Source organism: Ceratotherium simum, chromosome 5 (genome assembly GCF_057802395.1).
Source record: "Ceratotherium simum simum isolate JZ-2026a chromosome 5, ASM5780239v1, whole genome shotgun sequence".
Taxonomy (NCBI): Eukaryota; Metazoa; Chordata; class Mammalia; order Perissodactyla; family Rhinocerotidae; genus Ceratotherium; species Ceratotherium simum.
The window spans coordinates 65,601,883-65,618,147 of record NC_141904.1 but is presented as its reverse complement, the minus strand read 5'-3'; the positions used below and the strand labels follow the sequence as shown (position 1 = coordinate 65,618,147).

The window sequence follows — 16,265 nt, the reverse complement described above, 5'->3', positions numbered from 1 at the left end:
CATTTCCCAGGCAGGGAACCACACCACTCATCTGTCGGTTCTCATACTGTGGCAGCTGTGTGTTATTGTGTTGCTAAAAGCTATGCCACCAGGATTTCAAATACCAGCAGGGTCACCCATGGTAAACAGGTTTCAGTGGAACTTCCAGACTAAGACAGACTACGAAGAAGGATCTGCCCACCCACTTCCAAAAAAACTGGCCATGAAAAACACTATGAATGGCAGTGGAGCATTGTCTGATAGAGTGCTGGAAGGTGAGAGGATGGCTCAAAAAGACTGGGCAGGGTTCCGCTCTGCTGTACACAGGGTCGCTAGGAGTTGGAATCAACTCAATGGCACTAACAACAAGGAGACCCTGAGCATCCTCTAAATTACTATTATTTTGTTTACATTAGTAAAGGTCTGGGAAAATTGTGTTGTGGGTGGGGTGGTGATACACATTTTAACTATTATTAAAATAAGAATCAACAACAATAAACAAGTTATTATTACTCTTCAACTTGAATAAAAACATAGTCTTTATAAAGTACCGGCTATTTAAAATATTTATAAAATGTAAGTTAAAAATCTTAAGTAATTATTTTATACATTATCCTATAATTGAAATGATAATCCACTAGCCCCCGATTTCTATTACAAGGCTATGATTTCATCTTAGAAAATCATCAGCATAATGTCATAGTCATACATAACCAAACTGATTTTATTTTCATTCTGCTTCAAACTTTGCATCTGTGTTGCTTCTAGTTACTGCTTTGCAGCTTTGTAACGCCTTTAGACCTGCCAGCATTCTTGACAATCCTCTGCACTGCACTGTACACTCATGTGGAATGTTCAGACAACTGCAAAAATCTGACACTTACAGGAAATTTTATCATATCCTTTCAAAATATGCGTATTGTTTACCTAAAGCTCAGTAAATCTGCATATTGTAGCTGTGAATATACTTCTAAAAGAAACTAATTATAAATAAAAGTTAATGTATACAGTTATCCAACTTTGCATTGAACTTGAAAAAGAAAGAATGCTAACCTTCAACAATTAGTAAATAGTTATAAACACCTGCTGTGTAAAAGGCAGAATTATAAAGAATATAAACATAAACAATCAGAAGACAAAGCTCCTTCTCCAATAAGCCAAGTCCTGTAAGAAGTTAAACACAAACACATGGAAAACTGTGCTCTGGCTCCACTCATGACCATAAACTATCTATGCTCCCCTGTGGTCGGTCACTGAGAGCTGACCCCTAAAGTGAACACTGTTTAAGCCCCGCCCCAGTGCAGCAGAACCAGGGATGTTTGAGAGAGTTGGTCTAAGAAATATGGTAGCCAAGGTGCTTAAGCTTTACGTCATCAAGCTAGGGAATCAACACAATTCGCAGAAATGCCTTAAACAAGCTGATTTGACATAATATGACCTCAGCTTTTGAGCATATGAAACAGCAAAAACATTATTAAAGATATTGTGTGCTATGTGCAAAGTTGTGTGTAAAATGATGAAGAACATCAACTCTGGAGTCAGTCTGCCTGGGTTCAAATCCTGGCTATACCACTTAATAGTTAATATTCCTGCAGCCTTGGGCAAGGCACTCAAACTCTTCTTCAGTTTCCACATCCACAAAATGAAGACCATAATAGCACCTATCTCACAGAATTGTCATGAAGATTAACAGGAGATAATCCATGGAAAGTGGTTATCATAGTGCCTGGCCACTGTAACTTTAAGAAATGTTAGTTATTATGATTGATTTTATTACTCCGGTAATTATCACTAACAATGTTAACATAGTAAAAGCCTGCTGGATAGGAAACCGAGAACTTGGTTTACTAGATGAAAGACAGCCTCTCTGAGCACTGGTCTCCTTGTCTCAGTGGGGATAACAATAAGCCTACCTCCCCGGGTTGTGTGTGATGTGAATGAGATGCTAATGAATATACAGTGCTTAGCCCAGGGCCTGGCATATAGCATCTGCTCAACACACAACTGATGTCTTTTGTAAATATTCAGGCGATAATAAGTGCCTAACTAAATAAACTCAATTATGAAAATGCAAGGAAGGAAATGAACAGGTGCTGTAATTACTGAGGAGGGAAGAAGGGAAGGCCCTACTTGAAAGAGGGGTGGACAGGGAAAGCCTCTCAGAGGTGTCATCTGATCTAAGACCTGGAGAACAAGAAAGAGTTGGACGTGAGAAAGGCCTAGGGAAAGAGCTACAATGAAAGCTCGATGAGGGAAGGGATTTTTGTCAGTCCTCTTCATCACTATATCCCCAGACCCTAGAAAAAGCTAGCACATAGTAGGCACTCAGTAACAATGTGCAGAATGAATGAATAAAGAATATTTCTGGCAGAGGGCACAGCAAACGTAAAGACCCTGGGGTAAGTACCAGCTTGGCATGTCCAAAAAGAACAGAGGTGGGGCCAGCAGGGTTGTAGCACAGTGAGTGGATCTAGTGTGGCTAGAATATAGCGGACGAGTGGTATGGGATAAGTTCAGTGAGGTAGGAGGGAGCCAGATGACATAGGGCCCTGTCAGCTATAGTTTAAGGTGTGGATTTTATTCTTCTTTCAAAGAGATGTCATTGGGGGGCTGGCCCGGTGGCGCAGCGGTTAAGTGCGCGCGTTCCTTAAGTTCGCGCGTTCCGCTTTGGCGGCCCGAGGTTCGCCGGTTCGGATCCTGGGTGCAGACCTACTCACAGCTCATCAGGCCATGCCGAGGCAGCGTCCTACATAGAAGAATTAGAAGGACCTACAACTACGATATACAACTATGTACTGGGGCTTTGGAGAGAAAAAAGAAAAAAAAAAGATGTCACTGATGGGTTTTAGTAGAGAATGGTATAATCTGATATATTTATTTAAAAGATCACTCTGGCTTCTGTGAAGAGAAGATATTTTAGAAAAGCAAGACCATTTGAGAGGCCAACTGGCAACTGAAGCAAGAGGTAAGATAGAGGCTTCTTTAGAATAGCAGACTTGTCGATGGGCTGGATTAAGAGGGATGAGGGAAAAGAAAAACTGTGGAATAATTCTTAGCTTTCTACTTTAGCAGGCAATAGATACTTGTGCTATTTACTGAGAAGGGGACAACTGGGAAGGAACAGGTTAGGGAGAAGGGGAGTAAACACCAAAAGTTCTGTTCTGATCTGAGACACCTTGAGTGAGGATGTCAACTAGGAAGTTGGTTAGATGAGGCTGTAACTCAGAGGAGGTGGTCCACTACAGAACTATCAATGTGCAAGTCATCCATACAAAAATGGTGCCCAAAGCTAAGGGACAAGATAATAAGAACCACAGAATCTACCATGTTTCTCTTCTTGTTGGGCTGCCAAAAAGTTCCAAACTCAAATCTTAAAGGAAAATTATCTTCTTGGAGGTTCTGGATATGATAATCTACTCCTTTTACTTTCCCTCTTCTTTATGGTGTCAAGTCTTCTTTCATCTAAAATCATTTTTGTGAGTATATGTACTACAAAAAAGAAAAACATAAGAAATGAGGTAGTGTAGAGACAGGTCGAGTCAGGGGGACTGTTTCCCACTTTACTTTGAGTAGTCATCAATTACAGACACATGACCTTGAGGTTATCCGTGAGTATGTGGCTCTCTGACAGACTATAAGCCCCTCAAGGGCATTAGCCATATCTCATTCATCTTTGCATTGCTGTGAAATGGAACAATGTCTAGCTCAGAGTAGGCAGGCAATACATGCGTACTAACTGCATCCATCACTTATCAGTAAATGCAAGGGGTTGAGGCCTTGTTCAAATACTCTAAGGCTTGGTTCTAAGATGTTTTAAACACAATATAGTGCATGACTAAATACCAATCAACAATATAGACAAATGTTTGGTAAGTAAGCATAAATCTTCAGGGCCCAGATTGGAAGGCTTCAAGCAGGAGAAAAAAACTGAACTGGCTTTGAAAGATGCATAGTATTTGGACCCGTGGAAGCACATTTCAGAAAGAAGCCAAAGAACAGGGGCAGTAAGGAGTCTATTCTGGATGGAGCAAAAGGATTAAAAAAAAAAAAGTATAAGGGGAGGGGAGCTGGAAAAACCAGTCAAGGACGCAGAATCCTTGAGTGCCAACAACTTCATGTTTTAGAGTTTTAGAAACTAATTTCTGAGAACTTCAATGAGATATTTAACGAAGATCACACAAATTCAATGTGTAGAATGGATGAGAAAGTAGAAAAACTATTAACTTAGTCCAGACGTAAGTTAACAAGAATCTGATAAAAATGAGGACACAGGTTCCAAAAGTCAGAGTCAACCAAACTTGGTGAGTCATGTGATACAGAGAAATAGAAAGGAGAGAATCAGATTTTAACCTGGGGCTTGAGACCAAGGGGTCAGGAGAATAGTTGTATGATTAACAGAAATTGGGGGATACAGCAGGAGGAAGTGATTTTAGGAGAAAGGTACTACCCTGCATTTTAGGCAGAGTAAGTTTAAGATGATAGTGGCCACTCCTACCTCCAGACTCCCACTCCTTGTAGCACATGCATGTAATCTGCTCAAGTCCTTGTCAAGAAAAATTTTCCTGAGTAGTATTTCCACATAAACATAATAGAGAAACCCTTCCACATAATACAATCTATGGTTGCAAAAGCAAATTTCAATGGATAAAATCATAACAAAAACAGAAGTGCCAAAAATTGTCTGTTTCTACAAAACACTGTGATTTCACACTTGGATGACTTTTATTAAAAAGCACTATTATGTGAAAAGATGCTCAATATTATTTAGCCATGAGAAAACTGCAAATTGAAACCACAATGAGATACCGGTACACAACTATTAGAATGGCTAAAATTCTTTTTTAAATCTAATAATAACAAGTAATGACATGGATGTAGAGCAACTGGAACTCTCATACATTGTTGCAAAATCATACAGCCACTTTGGAAAACACTTTGCCGGTTTCTTACAAAATTAAACTTATACCTTCTCTATGACCCAGCAATCCTACTCCTAGGTACTTACCCAAGAAAAACAAAAACGTATGTCCATACAAATACCTATATGCAAATATTTATAGCAGATTTATTCATAATCATCATAAACTGGAAACTCAAATATGTATCAGCCAGTGAATGGATAAACAAATTGCAGTACATCCATACAATGAAATACTACTCAGTGACAAAAAGAAACAAACTACTGGTACAGACAAAAACAGGAATGAATCTCAAAAGCATCATATTAAGTGAAAACAGCCAGGCCTAAAATGCTATATAGTGTGCGATTCTATTTACATAATATTCTGGAAAAGGGAAAACTACAAATATTCTATATTTTAGTTATGGTGGTAGGCATAAACATTTGTCAAAACTCATAAAAATATACACTTATAAAGGGTAAATTTCCCAGTATGAAAATTATTGCTCAAGAAAGCCGACTTTAAAAAAAACTATAGCATCTTAACATTTGCTCAAAGAAAACTGGTAAAGCTTAACATTGTTATCTGAGATTACTCTGAAAAATTCTAGACATTTCTCAACTAGCTAGAATACTACAAATGTCCTTAACATTGAAAAGAAACAAACCCCATGCTTCTTCCCCTCTTTGGGCCTCAAAACATTCCTATGCCGAGATAAGGCGTGAGGATGTTAGAGAGTATGCAGAAGCTGCGTGAATGCTGGTTATTGAGACACTAATAAAGTGAGTCTTGTTTGCTGGACAGCTGTTGCTTCATTGTTCTTTTGTCACACACAAAAAGGAGAGCTGTTATGCTCATGGAATGTGACCTCCTCATTGGATAGCTGTTACATCATGCCTGGAAACACTGCCTGAGAAATCCATTTTCACTATGCACCACAGAGAAAATGGTAAAAACAAAAACAAACAAAACAACAACCATGAAACACCCAAAAAACTCTATTAAATAAGCTGTACTACTCCCTAAAATCACATCACTTATAAGAACTATTTCTCAATACTTAATATTCCAGAGTTTCTTTCTTTTAAGAGTAATGTTTTGTCTCATTTTATTATCCTTAGTATATAACCTCAGGAAAATATTTTTCAGAGTCCAAATAATTTTTGTTATTCTTCAAGTAACATTTTGTACGAGCACTCTATGATTACTACTTCCATACAATTATGGGAGTAATTCTTTTATTTTTTGTATTATCAAATGTCTACCTAAATATTTTGCCATTTTACAGTTTGGTTATTCATAAACCATTTTCACCTGAACAAGGGCTTTCAAATTCTTTCGATCATTATCTACATTGAGAAATACATCTTACATCGCGACCCAATACAGAGATGTGTGTGTACACTCAACACTGCAGTTTTACAAAATAAGACATCCTTAACACATAAGATGTTCTCTATTTTCTATTTTATTATAGTCTTTAAAATGCTGGCAAACACCCACACAATTCATTTCATGACCCACAATTTTCAAAATCATTGCACTAGAAAATAAAAACAAATACAACCGTCTCTGCATGTTTTCAACACAGGTTTTTAAAAATTCGTTTAACTGTTGCTAAACATATGAGTTACCTTCCCCGAAGCTGACTTACAACTCACCACACTCTGCCCCTTCTCATTGGGGGTTCCTGGGCCTAGTTGAGGTGAGCAGCAAAGATGGAAGGGACAGTCAGAGCCCCACGCCCCCTGCCTCTCTCCTGTCCTGCCCACCATTAGATACCGGTGGGGGAGACCTCAGTCTTCTAAGCCTACAAATATTCAGGACCTTGCTTTCTTTCCTTTTCCATTTACCTTGATTGCTATTCCTTCACCTCTACACACACACACACACACACACACACACACACACACAGAGTGACGTGAAATAAAATTCAACTGGGTGGAAAAAGAGTTGCAATACAGAAGAAAGCAAAGCAGGTTTTCTCCTTGACTTCTGAAGCTTTCAGGTCCGCCTGCTGTGCTTATTTCCCAGTACCACAGACACCTGAACACATTTAAAAGACTGAATTGGCATATAAACCACAGGCAAAAAATATTTTCAACTGTTAATAATTTTGAGTTTTTAAACTGCTAGTCAATATTATATTCTACTATTCCACACTGAAACTACTGGGTATTTATGATAATTAGAGAGAAATTTTATGTGAAGATTGGAAAACTTACTTTTAAGGACTCCCATAATGGAAACTGGACCAATGAGAAAGGAATCTGAAAAGAGAAAAAAAAAAAAAATTAAATAAATTATGCAGGAAAAATCAGTTCACCTAGTATTACCATATGAACCTATAATTATTTAGAAACATTATTTCATTTTAACTTTATGTATAAGACAAAGCTAACATTAAACAATGTATAGGTATGGTATACATAGTTTTTAGAAAATGAGTTAAACTGTAACTGCCTCAAGAGTTCTACTAACTTTTTAAGCCCAAGGGACATAAAATGATGCTGTGAAGCCTTTTTGAAATGGAAAGAGAAGCACAATATGGAGAGGCTCTGGCTACGGAAAGGACAAAATAAATATTTCCCATCGCAGGTAATAAAGACTTGACAATTTTCGTCTTAAGAGCCAGCGCTGTCTACTCCTTAGCAGGCCAAGTGTTAGGGTTTAGAAGAGAAATATAGATGAGGAGAGAGAAGATGGAGGGGAAGAGAGAGGGAGAAGGAGGAGTAAGGGAGGCAGAGACAGTAGGGAGGGGAAAGGAGCAGGAAAGGGGAGAGAAAAGGAAGGGAAGGGAAGGAAAGAAGAAAGGGGAGAGCGGAAAAGAGGAGGGGTAAAGAAAGGACAAAGAAGGGGGCTGGACAGAGAGAGGAAGGAGGAGAGAAGGGGAGGAGAAAGGAAGGGAGAGAGAAAGAATGGAAGGGGTAGAGAGAGCAAGGCAGGTGGAGGGAAAGAGAGGGTAGGAGAGAGAGAAGAGACAGACAGAGCCACTTGCAAGAGTAAGCAGAGAAACAGGAGCCGACGGACAGAGCATGGGTGTGGGAAATCAGCAGCCCTCAAGGAAGGAACACCTTACCAATGCTGGAGGAGTAGAGGGCTGTAAGCAGACAGGGGCAGAAGTGGGCCTGAGAGCTTGATTTATTCCCCAGCACAGTCAGGGAGTAGAGTAATCTGTAGTAACGAAGTATGAGTGGTGAAGATAATCCCCACACATATTTAAATGAGTATTTACCGTTAGTTGTTTTATTTCACTGAATCCTCAAAACAACCCTTTAAGACAGGTATTATTACCACCCCCATTTTATAGATGAGGTGACAGAGGGTCAGAGAAGCTGTGCAACTTGCCTAAAGACATGCTGTTAGGAAATAAGAAGCCCAGGAGACAAATAAGAAGACAAATAAGAAGGAGACAATATGACTCCAGAGCCCTGTCTGATCGCTACTCTACCTAAAATACATCTAAGTGCATTTATCTGCATACAAATTCAACCACATTTTTTGCTTTTAATGAAACTTTCTAAAATTCTAAAATAGAACCTCACCTCCATATTTCCTAAAACAAAAATACTTGAACTCCAGCGGACTCCACCCACTAACCTATGTAATATCCACGCACTGCCCACTGGCCTAGGTATGATGCTGCTCACAAGCAGGCCATGGCCCTAGTCTTGTTATTCTGTATTCAGCTCAGGTGTGAGCAAAAAAGTAAATGTGGACTTTGAATATTAACAAATGTATATGGGTATGGAAGTGTGTAAATGTGCAAGCACGTATGTGTGTGTGTGTGTGTTACAGATCATGATTTTGAAGGAATTAATGAGTATTTATCTTCCCATGAATTAAGGGCATTAAGTTACTTCTAAAATACTTGTACTTAACCAGAAATTAAGAGTCTAGCATCATCTGTCTTACTCCGCTGGAAGAAATGATGGCCCTGGGCTTGACAGTGACCACAGAAAGAAAAGCTGTCTTACATTCAGGCAGGAAACGGCACTAAGAAAAAAAATCAGTGTCATTAGACTAGTTTAGGCTGACAAACTACAATCTCAGAGAAGTCTGTCATCTTCATAAACAAGCAGCACTCCACCCCATACGTCAAAGTTCCACAACAGAAATAAATTTAGTTTAGTTTTTTTGTTACCAAAACCTGAAAGCATCTGACACTGTCCTTTCTGAAACTACAGTGCTGTATTTCCAATTAAATTATCAAAACCCCAAAAAACTGACTGTATAACAGTTTCCTAAAGGCTTCTCTAAATTTTTTAAAATTTATAATATGTAATAAAATACCCAAAAAGACTAATAGGCAATGGGATTATAGATGATTTTTTAATTTTCTTCTTTGTACTCTCTCCTCTCAAATGTAAATATATCACATTTTAATAAGAATGTAAATATTTCACATTTATAAAATGAAAAAAAAGCCTCATAACTTACTGCAACGGGCCATGCAAGCATTCTTCACTTCTTGATTAAAATAACCCAGAAAACTGCAGAAAATTGTATATTATTGACACTTTTTTGGTACTTAGTAAATAATATCAGATTTTGAATTCTGTAGACGAACATTCTGCCCATTTTCCTCTATTAAGTTACTCATTAAACTGTTCCTTCAATTTAAAGAAGTAATTTAAAAATCACACATTTGAAAAGGCCAAACTATTCCATCGGGTATTTATTTTAAAAACTGAGCCAACAGTAAATCCCAACTTTACTTTCTAAAACAAGATTAATTGACAGTCTAAGGTAATTAAGTGTGCTGTAAATGCTTAAATAATTAAATTTATTTCTGGTTTCTGGTAGTGAAATATCCCTCATAAGATAAATTCCTGATGTGTCAAAATTTTTCAAATATTCTTCAAGCCAAAATCATATTGAATGCGTCTTGTCACTTACAACATGAAGAAACAACAATGAAAATGTGTTCAACACATGTGAAAGAAGTACTGCCAGCAAACATGGCTCCAGAGCTAACACAAACACTTCTCCCAACTTCTACAGAACATGCGCCTGTCAGAAAGCTAGCTCCCTCCCCACGTCTGGTTTGGAGTTACGTAACAGTGATGTTTCTTCAAAACGTGGAATTTTAAACCCCAAACAGATGTAAGCTGTTATTCTAAAATGTTTTATAGATGAACAAAATGAATAGCTGCACTCAGAGGTCTTATATTCCAAAACACAACATACCCATTTTATTGCACCAAAAGTTACAAAATGGCTCACTGTAGTGACCTTTTTAATGCCTCCATTTAAGATGTTTTGTTTGTATAAGGTTGTTAAGACCCAGGGCACTAATAAGTGAGCAGCAGTAAACCCAGCTACCATCAAAGAGGCAGATGTAGAGGGGAAAAAATCTGCTACAATTCAACATGGATTCCACTAGTAATAAACATGGCAATAATTCTATACAAGAGTGCATGTGAGGATTCCATGTGAAGTAGATAAAATAAAATACGGGGGTGGTAAACAGGGGAAGAAAGTGTTGGGCATTACTAATGAAATAAAGAATGTACAAACTTACATTAGGAGCACGCTTTAACTATCACCAGGTATTGGACTAGAATCATCCTTGAAGCCAATCAATGCTTATAACCCTCTGATCTTAAAATAAATGCCTGTAACCTTATAGTCCTTTAACAAATAACGACGTGATTTAAAATATATGGGAATATTGGGAATATGAAGATATGATTTCTAAGGTATCATTTAGCTTTAAATTTCTACTTTTCAATGGAAAGATCAACTCAGAATAACAATACATTTTTCTTTTTTTTTAAATAAGACTTGATTGAAAGCTGCAATGAACACATTACTACTACGAGTGATCCAGGAAGCCTAAGGAATAAGAAAGTACATTTTAAAAGCTGTGAAAGCTCTTATATTTGGCAAAAATAACCCACAATTCTCTAGCAATAAGATAAAAAAAAAAACAGAAACTTGTTTGCTAAGACCTCAAATCAGAAAGGGTTTGAAAAACAGCATGGAATTGGTAGACCTGCCGTGGATATCGGGGTTGGTTCAAGGACTGGCCCATTCCAATTTTCAAGGGATCCTACAAGAGACCCACAGGGAAGTCTCCTTCTCGTTGCATAACAGTGTCCAAATTTTGTGCCTGATTTAGGCTTTTCCATTCTAGCGTCACACAGAGAAAGACACTTCTCCTCTTAAATACTCTGTGCCTTTTCCCATTCACCCCAGTGGTAACCAAGGACAAATGAAGTTGAAGACCCAAAAACCTTTTGCCCCAAAGAGACTATGGTTCTTAAATTAAAAAAGAACCATTCAAATCTGGTCTGCTAGCATTTGACGTGCCAGGAAAGAATTCTAACTATAAATATGTACTGATTTTTAATTTTATTTTTTGAGGAAGATTGGCCCTGGGCTGGCACAACAGATGTTGCCAATCTTCCTCTTTTTCTTTCTTCTCCCCAAAGTCCCAGTACATAGTTGTATATCATAGTTGTAGCGTCGTGGTTCTTCTATGTGGGATGCCACTTCAGCATGGCTTGATGAGCAGTGAGTAGGTCCGCACCCAGGATCCACACTGGCGAACCCAGGCTGCCGAAGTGGAATGCACGAACTTAACTGGTATGCCACCGGGTCAGCCCCCTGATTTTTAAATTTAACAACTACAATCCATTTATGTGCACTGTACATAGAGAAAAGATTGTATACCTAATAAAGGAAATTAATCTTTCCTTTGTTCCTTTATTTCCTTTATTTCACCTTCCTAAAAGCAGGAAAAACTGGAAGTGAATTACTCCTCACATTTATAAAACATACTAAAATTCCTAAAGCATCTTTCCAAAGAAAGCACCAAATGGACATAAGAGTATCAAAATCTAACGTAGAAAAGGAAATGAGTGTGAGCAGTCTGATTCTCAAGTAAATCCATTAGCTCTCAAAGGTATCAAAACTCACTACAAAGCTAGAGTAAGCAAAACAGTGTGGTAGTGGCATCAATACAGTTATATAGACCAGTGGAACAGAATAAAGAGCCCAGAAATAAACCCTTGCGTATATGGTCAAATGGTCTTTGACAAAAGTGCCAAGACCATTCAACGGTGAAAGGACAACCTCTTCAACAAATGGTGCTAGGAAAACTGGATATTCACATGCAAAGGAATGAAGTTCGAACCTTACATTACACTATATACAAAAATTAAGTCAAAATACATTGAAGATCTAAATGTTAAGACCTAAAACCATAAAACTCAGAATAAAACAGGGGAAAACCTTCATGACATTGGATTTGGCAAGGATTTCTCGTATAGGACACCAAATCACAGCAACAAAAGCAAAACCAGACAAATGGGACTACATCAAAATTTAAAACTGTGCACCAAAGGACAAAATCAAGAGATTGAAAAGGCAACCTACAGAATAGGAGAAAATATGTGCAAATAACATATCTAATAAGGGGTTAATATTCAGAATATATAAAGAACTCCTACAACTCAACAATAAAAAAACAACCCAATTTTTTAAATGAGTGAAGGATTCAAATAACATTTGTTCAAAAAAGATAGACAAATAGCAAACAAGCATATGAAGCAATGCTCAACATTACTAACAATTAAGGAAGACACAGCATCCACTTATGATAAAAACTCTGAATAAAGTGGGTATAGAAGGAAAGTACCTCAACATAATGAAGGCCATATATAATAAACCCACAGCTAGTACCATCCTCAAGGGTGAAAAACTGAAAACTATCCCTCTAAGAACAGGAACCAGACAAGGATGCCAACTTTCACCACTCCTATTTAAAATAGTATTGGAAGTCCTACCCAGAGCAATCAGGCAAGAAAAAGAAATAAAATGGATTCAAACTGGAAAGGAAGAAATGAAACTGTCACTATTTGCAGATGACATGATTTTATATATAGAAAACCCTAAAGAATCCACCAAAAAAATTTTAGAAATAATAAATGAATACGATAAAGTCACAGGATACAAAATCAACAATCAGTCGCATTTCTATACACTAATGAAGAAGCAGCAGAAAGAGAAATTAAGAATACAATCCCATTTACAATTGCAACAAATATAACAAATACCTAGGAATAAACTTAACCAAAGAGGCGAAAGATCTGTACACTGAAAATTATAAAACGTTGCTGAAAGAAATTAAAGAAGACACAAAGAAATAGAAAGATATCTCGTGCTCTTGGATTGGAAGAATTAACATAGTTAAGATGTCCACACTTCCTAAAGCACTCTATAGATTCAATGCAATCCCTATCAAAGTCCCAAAAACATTTTTCACAGAAATACAACAAAGAATCCTAAAATTTATATGGAACAACAAAAGATCCCGAATAGCCAAAGCAATCCTAAGAAAAAAGAACAAAGCTGGAGGGATCACACTCCCTGATTTCAAAATATACTACAAAGCTATAGTAACCAAAACAGCATGGTACTGGCACAAAAACAGACACACAGATCAATGGAATAGAATCAAGAGCCCCGAAATAAACCCACACATCTATGGATAGCTAATTTTCGGCAAAGGAGCCAAGAACGTACAATGGAGAAAACAAACGGTGCTGGGAAAACTGGACAGCCACACGCAAAAAAAAAAAAAAAAAAAAAAAAACAAATCAAAGTAGACCATTATCTTACACCACACACAAAAATTAACTCAAAATGGATTAAAGACTTGAATGTAAGACCTGAAACCATGAAAGTTCTAAAAGAAAACATAGGAAGCACACTCTTTGACATCAGTCTTAGCAACATTTTTTCAAGTACCATGTCTGACCGGGCAAGAGAAACAACAGAAAAAAATAAACAAATGGGACTACATCAAACTAAAAAGCTTCTGCACAGCAAAGGAAACCATCAACAAAACGAAAAGACAACCTAACAACTGGGAGAAGACAGTTGCAAATCATATATCTGATGAGGGGTTAATCACCAAAATATATAAAGAACTCATACATTTCAACAACAAAAAAACTAGCAACTCAACTTAAAAATGGGCAAAAGAGTCAACATCTGAGCACCCCAGGAGAGCAGATAGCAAGGGAAGAACAAGAAGCCCCCCAGATTGGGCAAGCAAAAGAGAGAGCCCCTCCCCCACACACACCTGGCCCTCAAGCACAACCGGTCAGCCAGAGCGCTAGCAGATCGCAGTGGGCTCAGAATACACAGCCTTTGACTCCCACCCAGTGGTGGCAGGTGGAAACTGCAACCAGATGTTGTTAGGATGAGGAGAAAGAAGGCAACTTCAGCAGGCACGATGCAAAAATATGTTAAATCTCCAGACCAGAAGGAAAATAACAAGCACCCAGAAATCAACCCTGAAGGCACAGAAATTTATAACCTAAATGAGAGAGAATTCAAAATAGCTATCATAAAAAAGTTCAATGAATTACAAGAGAACACAAACAATTCAACAATATCAGGAATTTCTTCACAAAAGAGATTGAAACCATAAAGAAAAACCTATCAGTATTGTTGGAGATGAATAACACAATGGAGGAGATAAAGGAAAATCTGGAATCTTTCAAAAACAGAGCTGACAACATGCAGGAAAGAATTAGTATTATTGAGGATAGGAATGCAGATATCCTCCAGATGAAGGAGAGAGAACTGAGACTCAAAAGAAATGAAGAAATTCTCTGAGAAATATCTGACTCAATTAGAAAATGCAACAGAAGAATTATAGGTATTCCTGAGGGAGAAGAGAGGGAAAAAGGAAAAGAGACCTTATTCAAGGAAATAATAGCTGAGAACTTCCCAAATCTGGGGAAGGAGCTGGAAATACCAGTAAATAAAGCCAATAGATTGCCTAAATATATCAACAGGAAAAGGCCCTCTCCAAGGCATATAGTAGTAAAGCTGGCAAAAGTCAATGACAAAGAAACAATATTAAGGGCAGCTAGACAAAAACAAAAAATAACATACAAAGGAATTCCCATCAGGCTCTCAGCAGATTTCTCAACAGAAACTTTACAGGCTAGGAGGGACTGGAATGATATATTAAAAATTCTGAAAGACAAAAACTTTCAGCCAAAAATACTCTACACAGCAAAAATATCCTTCAAATATGATGGAGAAATAATAACTTTCCCAGATAAACAAAAGCTAAGGGAGTTCATGGCCACAAGACACCCACTATAAGAAATGCTTGAGAAGACCCTCATGTCCGAAAAAAAAAAGAAAGGGAATACAAAGCTTCGAGCAAGGAGAAAAATAGGTAGACAAAATCAGAAAAATAGTAGCTCTCTATGGGAACAGGTTAGCAAACACTTAAATACCAAAATCAAAGATCAAAGGAAGGAAAACACCAAAAATAAATATAACCTCATCACTTTAAACACACACGCACAACACAAGATGGAATAAGTTGCGACAATAATAACCTAGAAGAGGAAGAGGAAAGGGATCGAATCGACTTAGTCTAAGGAAATAAGAGGTCATCAGATAATGGACTATCTCATCCACGAGATTTTTTATACAAACATCAAGGTAACCACTAAACAAATAATCAGAACAGAATCACATATGATAAATAAAGAGAAAACTAAGAGAGTCATTATACAGAACTACCAAACTGAACTGGCAGTCCGAAAAACACGGGATGAGAAACAAAGGAAATGCAAAAGAACTGGAAAACAAGCAATAAAATAGCAACATTAAGCCCTCATATATCAATAATCACTCTAAGTGTAAATGGATTGAATTCTCCAATCAAAAGACACAGAGTGGCAGGGTGGAATAAAAAGCAAGACCCAACAATATGCTGCCTCCAGGAAACACATCTCAGCTCTCAAGACAAACACAGGCTCAGAGTGAAAGGATGGAAGACAATACTCCAAGATAATGGCAAACAAAAGAAAGTAGGTGTTGCCATACTCATATCAGACAAAGGAGACTTCAAGATAAAACAGGTAATGAGAGACAAAGAGGGGCAATATATAATGATAAAAGGGACACTCCACCAAGAAGACATATCAATTATAAATATATATGCACCCAACATAGAAGCACCAAAGTACATAAAGCAACTACTAACAAACCTAAAAGGAGATATTAACAACAACACAATAATAGTAGGGGATCTTAATACTCCACTTACATCAATGGATAGATCATCCAGACAGAAAGTCAATAAGGAAATGGTGTACTTAAACGAAAAACTAGACGAGATGGACTTAACAGACATATACAGAGCACTCCATCCAAAAGCAGCTGACTACACATTCTTCTCAGGTATGCATGGGACATTCTCAAGGATAGATCATATGTTGGGAAACAAGGCAAGCCTCTACAAATTTAAGAAGATTGAAATTATAAGAAGCATCTTTTCCAACCATAATGCTATGAAACCAGAAATCAACGACAAGAAAATAACTGGGAAAGTGACAAAGATGT

At 37.5% G+C, this 16,265-nt stretch overlaps 1 protein-coding gene across 2 annotated transcripts in view; it reads right to left on the bottom strand.

The window, feature by feature from the left end:
- SLC25A26 (solute carrier family 25 member 26) overlaps positions 1–16,265 on the bottom strand; it is a 149,231-nt gene that overhangs the window by 22,200 nt on the left and 110,766 nt on the right. For both annotated transcript variants that reach the window (XM_087431300.1, XM_004419900.3), the window contains one exon: positions 7,106–7,150. In XM_087431300.1, coding sequence (XP_087287426.1) covers positions 7,106–7,150 — 45 coding nt within the window. The remainder of the gene's footprint in view (positions 1–7,105; positions 7,151–16,265) is intronic.